This window comes from Lepidochelys kempii, chromosome 14 (genome assembly GCF_965140285.1).
Source record: "Lepidochelys kempii isolate rLepKem1 chromosome 14, rLepKem1.hap1, whole genome shotgun sequence".
In the NCBI taxonomy this organism is placed as follows: Eukaryota; Metazoa; Chordata; order Testudines; family Cheloniidae; genus Lepidochelys; species Lepidochelys kempii.
In genome coordinates this window covers 16898613-16910982 of record NC_136393.1, presented here as the reverse complement: position 1 = coordinate 16910982, position 12370 = coordinate 16898613, and the positions used below count along the sequence as shown (strand labels likewise).

Here is a 12370-nt window from a genome sequence, read left to right as displayed (position 1 = left end):
GCAGAAGGACTGCATGCCATCCACATCTCATGGCTGCTCGGCAGAAGATGGTACAGTACGACTGCTAGCCATCCTCATCTCTTGCCTGCCCGGCAGAAGATGGTACAATACAACTGCTAGCCATCCTCATCTCTTGCCTGCCCGGCAGAAGATGGTACAGTACGACTGCTAGCAATCCGTATCGCCTGCCTGCTCACCATAAGACGGTTCAATAGGACTGACTGCAGGACTAAAGAGAATGACCTGGTCAAGTCACTTCAAATTTAGTCCCTGCGCCCATGTCTGCCCAGGCGCTCGCAGCCGACGTGGCCAGGAGCACCTCGGACATGACGAAGACGGCTACCAGTCATACTGCACCGTCTGCTGCCAGAAGGCAATGGGTTGCTGCTACTGTGTAGCAATGCCGCACCGCGTCTGCCAGCACCCAGGAGACATATGGTGATGGTTACCTGAGCAGGCTCCATGCTTGCCGTGGTATGGCGTCTGCACAGGTAACTCAGGAAAAAAGGCGCGAAATGATTGTCTGCCCTTGCTTTCACGGAGGGAGGGAGGGAAGGGGGGCCTGACGATATGTATCCAGAATCACCCGCGACAATGTTTTAGCCCCATCAGGCATTGGGATCTCAACCCAGAATTCCAATGGGCAGCGGAGACTGCGGGAACTGTGGGATAGCTACCCACAGTGCAACGCTCCGGAAGTCGACGCTAGCCTCGGTACTGTGGAAGCACTCCGCCGAGTTAATACACTTAATGCACTTAGAGCATTTTCTGTGGGGACACACACACGCGAATATATAAAACTGATTACTAAAAAACCGACTTCTATAAATTCGACCTTATTCCGTAGTGTAGACATACCCTGAGGGCAGAATTTGGCCTGCGGGAGTTGGTGACAATGCACAAGGCAAAGAGCCCAGCTTGAGTCTGCCATTCTAGTTGGAGTTTGCAGAGCTGGAGATTAGAATAAACATCATTTTACTTGTAAGCTGAACCCATTTAGGTTAGAGGCACTGCTACACAATAAACGTGGAGCCCCAGAATGCCATTTTTGAGGCATTTTCAGAGCAGAGATGCACTTTAAGAACATCTGCAGTGTACAGAGTGCCACCTATAGTAGGTAGGGCTAAGAGGCTTTTTATTTAATGGTGCTTTATTTTGTAAAAGTAAACCAATAATTCCTCAATAAATAAACTGAAAGACTTAGGTATTGACAGGAGGCACTCTGCAGGAGGCATCAGAAGCTGGCAGGACTGGACTTTTTCTGCAGGAGCAGTGTTACAATGTAGTTGAAGTGCATATGCAAGAAAGAAGACCGGATCCCTCTTCAACTCCAAAGCTGCTTCCTTTGGTCTTCAAGTGTGGATGTCCTAAGTAGAGAGAAAGGGACAAATCAAATGGGACACATCCTTTCTCCTCTTCTAGTCCTTTCTCTTCTTCAAGAATCATTCCAGCTGAGATTCAGGAGACAGGAAGTCTGTGTGGATGGGAACCCCTAGCTGTTTTTTTGTGAAGATGTAGCTTTTCACCCACATCCTCTTTCCTTTCAAAGAATGGCCACTTAACCAGGTGATGTTCCATTTGATTTTGCTGACACCTGGCTGAGGCGTTGGCTAGCCTTTTGTCTCTGCAGAACTGGTCTGTGTCTGCTTCTCTGTAGACTCAGAACATGTCTAGTAATACTGTACAGGGAAATCATATACCTTTACATGCAATGTCATCACACACATTTTATCAGGATAATAATGATCAGCAAGTTATGTGTTTTTGATACCTCACAAGACATACTTTATACTTTATACTTTTGATACCTCACAAGGCATACTTTATACAAAATGTATCATAGCCCTGTAAAAGGGTACAGAGTGTCACAAGAGGTTAACTAGGGTAACATGGTTGTCATACAGGGGATGAGAGATATCTGATGGAATCTGTGGCAAGAGAGAGCATCACACAGCAAAAATTAATCAGAAGCTGAATTCATTCTGAACCTGACTCTGTGAGGATGTTCCCCATTGGTCTCTGGTGTAACTCCACTGAAGTTGGTGGAGTCACATCAGGGATGAATTTGGCCCTGGGAGTTTAATGACTATATTTCACAACTGAAGCTGTATTTTGTATTTAATCATTAAGGCCCCTATGCTGGATTGCATAGTGGCTGGGTGGGGATGGAGCCACACTGAGCACAGGTGCCGTAGTCTGCCCACATATCACACTGTGTGGAATCGAGATCTAAGTCGACTCTTGGGGGACTGATGAATAATTAGGAGAGTGTCTCACCTGAGAGAATATACCGTAAGTCATTCTTTTAAAAAGCAAATGAATGGTTCTTCGGGTTCAAGTCGCCTCTCCATGGGCAGGCTGGGAGGTGGGAATGTTAAATGCCTGTGCACTGCATGGCAGGGAATCAATGGAATAAAGATCTGCTTGTCAGTGCTATTCCAAGGCTCTTTGTGTTAGACCTTTACATGGTTAGGAGTTGTCATAAATATAAAGGGAAGGGTAAACCCCTTTGAAATCCCTCCTGGCCAGGGGAAAGCTCCTCTCACCTGTAAAGGGTTAAGAAGCTAAAGGTAACCTCGCTGGCACCTGACCAAAATGACCAATGAGGAGACAAGATACTTCCAAAAGCTGGGAGGAGGGAGAGAAACAAAGGGTCTGTGTCTGTCTGTATGCTGGTTTCTGCCAGGGATAGACCAGGAATGGAGCCTTAGAACTTTTAGTAAGTAATCTAGCTAGGTATGTGTTAGATTATGATTTCTTTAAATGGCTGAGAAAAGAATTGTGCTGAATAGAATAACTATTTCTGTCTGTGTATCTTTTTTGTAACTTAAGGTTTTGCCTAGAGGGGTTCTCTATGTTTTGGAATCTAATTACCCTGTAAGATATCTACCATCCTGATTTTACAGGGGGGATTTCTTTATTTCTATTTACTTCTATTTTTTATTAAAAGTCTTTTTGTAAAAAACTGAATGCTTTTTCATTGTTCTCAGATCCAAGGGTTTGGGTCTGTGGTCACCTATGCAAATTGGTGAGGCTTTTTATCCAACATTTCCCAGGGAAGGGGGGGTGTAAGTGTTGGGAGGATTGTTCATTGTTCTTAAGATCCAAGGGTCTGGGTCTGTAGTCACCTAGGCAATTTGGTGAGGCTTTTTACCAAACCTTGTCCAGGAAGTGGGGTGCAAGGTTTTGGGAAGTATTTTGGGGGGAAGGATGTGTCCAAACAGCTCTTCCCCAGTAACCAGTATTAGTTTGGTGGTGGTAGCGGCCAGTCCAAGGACAACGGGTGGAATATTTTGTACCTTGGGGAAGTTTTGACCTAAGCTGGTAAAGATAAGCTTAGGAGGTTTTTCATGCAGGTCCCCACATCTGTACCCTAGAGTTCAGAGTGGGGGAGGAACCTTGACAGGAGTATTATGATAACACAACAAGCTTTCATGCTGATTCTAGTTTTCTAGAGGTACTATGCACTTGGAACTCAGAGTGGAGTCAATGGAGCTGAGGGATGGGTAACAGCCCTCTGGATCAATCCCATTTTGAGCAATTTTTATAGGCAAAGAGTTACTACTGTGTAAATGGAGAGCTGTGACTAGGTTGACTTGTGCATGAGTTTGAAAGGAGCAATGTGTGACACTACACCCCATCTGCTTCATGGAAATATTGTTAGAACATGATTATAGCCTAAGATCTATTTTATGCAAGATGGGTCTTGTGAGATATCATTAGAAAGGTCCGTGACACAATGGACCTGATTTTCTATTTCCTTGCAGCTGCTAGGGTCATTAACACCAGTGCAAATACACAAGATTCTCTGGCCAAGACATTGAAAGGACTGTGCAAGCCAAGTGCAACAAGTGAGAGTTGCAAACTCTGGTAATTCCTGTTTATAACAGCAAAGCATCTTGTTTGCATATGAAAATTGGGTGGCTGCATGCCCAAATGAGTAAAAGTGTGGGAAATTACCTGATCTGGGCACACAAAAATGGGAGGAGAAGGGGATTGCACAGCTCAATAATTACACAGAGTTTTTGTCATTTTAGTGTCTTAGAAAAGTGTTGGAGATGCCTTGATAAAGCATGGCGGTGCAGTGTTGTTCTCCTAAAGTTTGTGAGATATGTTAGGCGCGCCACATATTCGGCAGTACAGCCATGAAACCTGGATTAACTGCAGTGTTGCGCCAGGGAGGGCCGCTTGTTAAAATGCCCCTGTGAAAATGTAAACAGCTTTGGAATGATTTCCTTAACTCGGGAGGAGTTCACCACTCCCCCTTTCCAAACTGCTAAATCACCCCTGCCAGAGATGATAGTTCTCCATGTGGCTCAACAGTCCAAAGAGCAGATGGTTTTATCTTTGGAAGATAATGGCCCCAGCCCATTGTATCAAGTCTCAGATACTCCTCCTCCATTTTGAATTCACAGGGTGAATACTGTTGTCTTAGCTACACATCCATATATCCTTCAGGACCAGGATACAACCACTCCCAGGAAGAGGCAGTTGTAACCAGCTTGCTGACTTTGCTTTTTGGCCATTGCTAGGAGGAAGTATTTTTGTTATAATGGTAAAACAAATCCCTTCCCCCAGCCCCTCACCCTCTAAACTGTTGCTATCACTGGGGCCCGACAGGGAGAAATTCTTTCAGTCTTTCTACCTTGGCATGTTTGCACAGGGGACCCACCAAAATCTGACACTTCACAACACAAATGTGCCAAGCTGGATCCGGCCATTCAGGGACCTGGACTTTCATGGCTTTAACATGCCCAACGGGGTGATTTATGGGAGTGCTAGCACCATCTAGACCTTTTCACTTCTGCCGTAGGCCACCCAGATTCGAATCCAGCCGTGGCCTAACTCAGTTGTGATCACAAGCTGTTGTTCAGCGGCGGCCTCTATGAAATGGAGAGGTGGACGTTCAACACAATCCCCAGTGGGACAGAAGCCTGTCGCTCAAACCCCAGTCCCACAGCTGGACCTACTGAATTAGCAGTCTGACTGGTAGGCCCAGCGGGGGAGGCTGGGGGAAGCTTGCATTGCCACCACTGAAACTGTGCCTGCTCTCGAGAGGAAGAGAAAGTTTCCACCTCCAGGCCTGTTAATGTGGCACTTTACCCAAGTACTAAATTCACTTTAACAATCAAATTTCTGATGCCTTATAATGGATTTAACTTTGGACTTGCTTATGAGTCATTTTGGATCATGTTTAAAACTATGGCCTGGGTTATAAAGAGGTCAGACCTATGGCCTTGGCATCTATGTATCTAGTGATTGAGCTTTGGGGGGCAAGGATGGTCTCTTACTATGTGTCTGTTTAGTGTTTGGCACAACAGGGGCCTGATCGTGGTTGGCTCTTCCAAGCACTAGTGTAATAATATAGACATCACTAGAACTGACCAAACCCACAGCTAGGTGCTGTTCTGAAAAATAGTCTCTTAAGTGTAGCTATGGTTAACCTCGTCATTCACACGAGCTTTTATTTGCTCCTGTTTTTGCCTGAAACAGATTGAAAGGGGGTATTTATTTTACATCAACCATCAAGAAACATTGGCAAAGCAAGTTTGAACAATAGGTGTTTGCCCACGGACCGGCCAAGCCCACAGAATCCTCACAAGGCTGCTACAGTGTTGGCATGGAAAAAACAAAAACCAAAAAACCAACACCCAGCCTTCTGTTCTGGCAGAGAAAGCTCAGCATGCAGAATTTATTACCATCCCTGCATGCTGGGACAGGGGGTGTGCACCTACCGGCCAGGGATATCTAAGGAGTCACACGGCCTGCTTGTTCATTGTGCAGTACACCTGTAGCAGGGAAGGGGAACAGCTCCAGTCCTGCCTAAAGCGAGGCCATGCGATCTCTCCGGAGGAGATTTGTGAAGGTGCCCCGGTTGATCTTCTGGCCCATTTTTGTGACAGTCTTTCTGTTCCTCGTTGTCTCTTTTAGCTCCTTCTTCGGCTTTTCAGAAAAATGTCTTCACAGGTAAGAGATCCAGCTCCTTCTAAGACAAACTATCCAGGTAGTGTACTCTCTCCAATCTCTCTAGCTCTAAGTGTGAAATCTTTTATATACTGACAGGTTTCAGAGTAGCAGCCATGTTAGTCTGTATTCACAAAAAGAAAAGGAGTACTTGTGACACCTTAGAGACTAACAAATTTATTAGAGCATAAGCTTTCGTGAGCTACAGCTCTTGCATCCGATGAAGTGAGCTGTAGCTCACAAAAGCTTATGCTCTAATAAATTTGTTAGTCTCTAAGGTGCCACAAGTACTCCTTTTCTTTTATATACTTATGTGTGTGTGTGTACACACCCAAAACCTTGTGCTAGAAAGCAAGATCTGAGTAATATCGGTACAAGAAAGATGGTACATTATGTATATCATCATGTCTTTTGACTATAGATATCTAAATATTAAATTAAAACATTATTTATATCAAAAATACTGCAGATATTCCATTAATACAATTGTTATTTATGCATAAAATATATTTAATGTTTTCTAAAACCTCTAATTCAGGACTTGTCTAATCTAGGGAAATTTGCATCAAAGCAAACCCTTAATGCAAAGGGAATCAATATACAGGAAGTGCAAATTTCCTTAATCTAAACAAGCACGCAGACTACATTTCAAGGGCTAAAGTACCATCCAAGCCAACTCTGCCACTCTCCAAATTCAGTTCTTTTCGGGAGCCAGGGAAAGAACCCTGCCTCTGTGCAGAATGAGATGCAAAGAGCCCCTTTAGGTTTGGGGCAGCTGAATCATAACATTTGCTCTGCAAACTGATTTGATTTGGAGTTTGAGCCAAAATTATACTGGTAATCTCTCAAACAAGCAAACAAACAAAGGAAAGTATGATTCAGAATCAAGGCACTCATATAATGCAAATAATGATATTATAGAAAGTAACCCAGCAGTACAGTTGTAGGATCCTTCCCAAAGGAACTGTTCCATGCAGCTTAACCCACAAAGATCTGTCCTCACTGTGGAAGTGAAGAGGTATTGGGTTAAGTTCAATGACTGGGGCTAGGAAGTTTGTTCAGTATAACCTAAGGTGTGAATTTAAACTGACCTCATTATAACCCTCCATGTGGACACTCTTATTCCAGAGTAAGTATGGCTTTGTTTGGTTTACCTTAAAACCCATAAGCAAGATAAACTAAACCAAAAAAACCCACTTTTATTTCTTTTCTTTAGATTTCAGATGATAAAAAGACTCCTGTCCAAGGGCTCAAGCTGCCAAATATAATCTTAGCAGCATTAAAATAATCATCCCAACAGGAAATCAACCCCACAGTCACCGCCTGAAACTCCTTTCCACCCCTGCATCCCTATGGGATGCAAACCCTCAGCCCTCTCCAACTCTCCTATCAAACAGATGGTTTATGTTGGAACAACTGTATCCTCATGGAAGTTATACTGGTAAAATTATATTGATTTCAGTTCACACCTTAGTTTATACCAAAAAACTTTCCTATGTGGACAAGGCTTGTCTGTCACTTTCGAAAGCATGCAGACAACAGTGGATTTTCTAAAGAAAAACTTAAACATTTTGGCTCTGATTTTTTGGCTGGGCATCACCCCAGCCTCCATTACTGCAGGTGGAAATAATGGCACTTACAGCTGTATCCATTTAAAGACCTAATTACCTGGTTGTATCTGTAAATCAGGCAGTGGGGCTTCCAAATGGATGTAATTATGCTCACACTGTATTGGAGGCTATTTCTGAAAATGTAGGCATTTAATACCATGTATTTCAAACCTTTAAAAAATGTAACCCCTCTAAAATTCCTGGGGACTTGCTGATGTGTCCCTTTGCCTGTTGCATGTCAAATGACGTGTGTATGAAGCCATTGGATTGACGAGCCAAAAGACAGAAGCATTCTGCACTAGTATCTGACATACGACCCAGGTAGTTATTACCTGTATACAGTAAAGCCTCATGGAACAATGTTTCCTTAAAACCAATATATCTTTAAAAGCAAATGTCAGTGTATAGTTTGCAAATCCCATGTCCGCACCAGTGCAGAGATCAATGGATCAGTGCTCTGCACAGATGTTGTGGAGTCCCCCTGCATAGCCTCTCCATGACATGACACCCCATGTGAACCGTGGAACTACCATGGTAACTTAGCTTTCTGAGCCTTGTAGTCCTGCATTGTGGGGGCCAGGATTAGCCCCATTTTAATCTTCCATTTCAGGAGCTCAAAGCACTTTGCAAACACGTTGCAAAAATCTCGGATGGTCAAAAAACAGAAAGTAATTTTTGTTTCATTTGTTGGTTTTCCTGTTTACTTTTCATTTGTCCAAAAAAAAAAAAAAATGTTTTGGCTTTTTAAGGGTTTTTAAGGATCTCGAGGGAGGAGGGGGTTTTAGAGAACGTGTGTGGGGGGAGAACCCTCACTTTTTTTTCCACTTAAAAGGGGTGGGGAATAAAAATGTGTGAGAAAGTAACACTGTTAACTGTGAGGGAATCTTCCAAAAATAAAAACGAAAACTGTTATGCATTTTTAAAAACCCACAAATTTTCATTTTGATCATTTTTCTTCAAAAACCACAAAAGGACCCCTGACTTCAAGTGGTTTCCATCATCAACAGGGTTTCCAGTTTGGTTCAATGCCACTCAGCACCCCCACAGTCCAAATTGTTCCAGAACCCCTGACCACTGCCCTAATGCAAACTTGATGTGGGTTGTGCCAAGGTGACCTTGTTAGAGTCCATCTCTGCCTTCCTCCCAGGATGCCAGCCATGTGCCCTGTTGCAGGGTACTGTAATGTGCGGTATATGTAGCTAACTGCTATGGGGTTTTTTTATTGCATACTGCAGTTCCAGTGTGTGCTGGTAAATGACAGATGAGCACACCATGCACTCTGGCTGCCTTCCTGCAGGAGGGTGCAGTAGGCAAGCGCCTCTGCACGGTGGGTAGCTACAAGAGGCGTTACACCTCTGAGGCGCATTGGGCTTCCCCCAGGAAGTCAGTGGAGCTTTGCCAATTCACATGAGCTGAAAACGTGGCCTGCTATCTTTACATCCATCCGCTCAGCTGCCTCGATGCCGCTAAGTCCGTAGGACTTCAGGCCATTCATTGGTCAGCATCAGGAACTGCGGGTCTTCTTAGACTCTAGATGCCAGTAAGTTCCAACCTGCTTCCCAGGGACCTGCTAACAGTGGCTAGGGCAAAAGCTGAACCCTGCCAGAGGACTCCAGGCCTGGAACTTGACTGACAGAATGCTGGAGGTCCTGGCTGGTCCACAGGTTCTACATAAACCCAGCACAGGAACAGGAAGTTGTCCATGCAGCTGAGAGTCACCCTATTCTGGATTGGGTGCCTCCCGCTCCTGCTCCCGTGGCTTGGCTTCCTGGCATTCCAGCGTGGCTTGACTCCTGGTGTCTGACTTGTGGTTCCGATCTCAGTTTGCCTCCTGCCTCTGACCCAGCCTGACTCTGGTTACCGATTCATGATTCTGATCTCAACTTTGTCTCCTGCTTCTGATATCCCAGTATCCTGACATGACCAACTGTTGACTCCTGTCTCATGACTGTGGACCCTGGCTCTGACCACTAGGTCTGGCTGTCCATGAGCCGGCTGTGACAGTCAACCTGGAGTGAAACTGAAACTGCAGGAAGAGGCAGACCCATGCTGTGGAGCCAGCAGCCTGAAGCCCATTTGTGTGAAAGATGAAGCTTTGTGACTTTGAAGCTGCTTTGCCCCATTGCTTGCAGGTGGCTGGAGATCCCTTGTATGACAAGCCCATCCAGCTGCTGCTACTCCCTGCCCTGGGCTGGCACAGCATTTATAGTACACATGCAAGACGGGTTTTCACTTGTAATCCCCAAAGGGCAGGATTTGGTGCTGTGTCTTCATCCCCTTTTGTTGTTTTCCTTCTGCCTTGCTGCTATTGCCCACTAACATTCCATTGAGCTCACTGGGAGGCTGGGATGTACCTGGTTACATTGGGACTGATTGCTAGAGCCCTGCAAATCGGGGGCTATCCGCATCCGTGTACCTTGTTTGCGGATCGCATGCAAATATACATTTTGGCTCTACTGATGATTCTCTTTAAAACAAGCATTTATCTGTGCTCTGCACCAGCTCAGTAGAGGTCCCTAGTCACTGCAGTCTGCAAGGAAGGAGCAGTCCCTGTTCTCTAAATCAGACTGCTGTGCGTTCCATACTTCGGAAATGCAGACTGCATAGAAAGTGACGTTTAGACTACAGGAACAAATCTCACCTCATTCTGACCTTACCTTACTCGAATCACTTCCTTGTGTCCCTGATTTTGGCTCTGGGTCACACATGGAGCTTCATCCTGCCATGTCTTAAGCACCGTCCCCTCCTATTGACTTCAGTATGAGTAGGGGACATCCAGCGTTGCAGAATTGGGTCATAGTGTCCCCCACATTTGCACCTTGTTCGGTCAAGCGGTGTGTAGCTAGTATCCCTGCAGCCCGCACAGAAGTCTTTCTAGACATCAGACGACCTCTTCCCAACATTGTGCTTGTTCTTCTAAGTATTGAAAAGCTGCAGTACCTGCAGTATAGTGAGCAATCTAGTCCGTGGATGCCAAATCTGGACCAGGAGTCAGACCCATTCTGGCCGGGAATTGTGAGGTGCATCAGCATTACTCAGCGAGAATGCGAGCTGGAGAGCAAGTGGGCTACAGGTATAGTGTTTGTCCAGTATCCTGAATAAAGGTTTTGCTCTGCTTACTACACCATAGTCCTGTCTCTTTCATGTGGGATGTGTCAGTGTCCTAGGATGATTGTCATGGATTGTGCCTAGCTGCAAATAGGTTCCTCTCTTCCTCTACATTGATTTCCAGCTACGGTCATTAATATTTCAAAAACCACCTGTGTAATAGTCTGAATTACGTATGATTGATTTCACAGGCGGAGGGGGGCAAATCACATGATTTCATGTCTGGTGGGTCCAAGATGCTGAATAACCATTTTATGGCTAAATCACAAACAAGATCAAGTTCAGGCAGGTGTCCTTTGAGCAAAGCATAATGACAATTCCCTGCAGAAACTCAATGAAGGTTATAAAAGTGGAGCCCTAGAGAGGGCAATTGCTGTACTCACTAGTGTCATAAAATGCTTGGAGGGTAAGATAGCCATTAATGTGGTGGAGGGGATAGAGGGGGCTTCATTCGACTGGTATAGTGGTATATTTGCCTTTTTTTATTACATTTAGGCCACTCATTTATTTGCAACATGCCAAAGAAATGCCAGAAAGGGACATCCAACAGAGCAAGCTCCACACTGTGCCCGCTGAAGGGGATTCCTCGAGCCAGCTAAATGTGATACTGGGCACAGACAGCAATAGGCTGGAGCAAGATATGGTTAAGAGAATGGCGTCAGATAAAGGAGAGGCCACGGAGGAGCAAGCAGAGGATAAGAATGTAATATCAGCATCCAATAAGATGCAAACTCAGGATAAGAGTGCCCCACCAGCACCCAAGGGGAAGGAAGCCAATGCAAAGACCATAGCCCAAGACCAAGCAAAACCAAAAAAGGCCCCTGTGTCAACTAAGCCCGGTGCGCTGAGACCCACTACAAAAGGCAAGGTTCATCCCAGCATCCCGATGCAGAACGTAGCCCCTCCCACAATGCAGAATGTCACGACTCAGGCTCCTACAGTGGCAGAAAAGAGAAGGCTGAGGATTGCCGATTTCAAGTCCGAGCCTCGGTGGGATTTTGAGGACCGCTATATCTTGGACAGTTCAGCCCCACAGTCGGTAAGCGATTACTATGTGTTCTGGCCACGTATACAGCTGGATGGTCTCCTATAAATCTACCTCCTTGTTAGCCTCCACATTAGTTTTTCCAAGTCACCTATTTTCATGGATTTCTTGATTAGCCTCTGGCATGGACAGGTAGCTACATGCAGAGGAGCTGCCCCGAGCTCAAATGAAGGAGGCATGTGTGGATTGTAAGGCAGGACGGAATTTGGCCTTTCATTCAAAACAATGAAGTTTAATATATAACTTTTGAGATATATATATATCACCTTAACACATCTTGCCCAGCCCAACCCTGGGATTAGCCTCTGACACAGGCCAATTGTATATATTTAGGAGGGGCAGTCCTTATTTTGCTGCAAAAAAAAAAAAGAGAGAGAAAGAAATCCTTCCCCCCCCCCATCCCTCTTCTATCCCACCAGAAATAAATCCCTCTGCCCCAGCGTACTGCCTGGTGGATCCCTGTTTTCCCAGTCCGGCTGTGGCTGGGAGCCCCGGGGCCTTTAAATCACCCCCGGAGCTCCCAGCTGCAGAGGCGGCTGGGAGTCCTGAGGCTCAGGGGAGATTTAAAGGGCCCGGAGCTCTGCTGCTGTGGTGGTGGCGGCTGGAGCCCTGGGCCCTTTAAATCCTCCCTGCAGCGGCAGGA

The 12370-nt window shown here is 45.4% G+C and overlaps 1 protein-coding gene across 3 annotated transcripts in view; it reads left to right on the top strand.

Moving 5' to 3' along the window:
- Nucleotides 1-12370, top strand: part of ST6GALNAC1 (ST6 N-acetylgalactosaminide alpha-2,6-sialyltransferase 1) — a 48420-nt gene that overhangs the window by 21714 nt on the left and 14336 nt on the right. For 2 of the 3 annotated variants that reach the window (XM_073311073.2, XM_073311074.2), the window contains exon 2: nucleotides 11178-11721. In XM_073311073.2, the coding sequence (XP_073167174.1) occupies nucleotides 11178-11721 (544 nt within the window). Of the gene's footprint in view, nucleotides 1-3194; nucleotides 5968-11177; nucleotides 11722-12370 lie in introns of those variants that run through there. The other variant, XM_073311075.2, reaches the window with a different exon arrangement.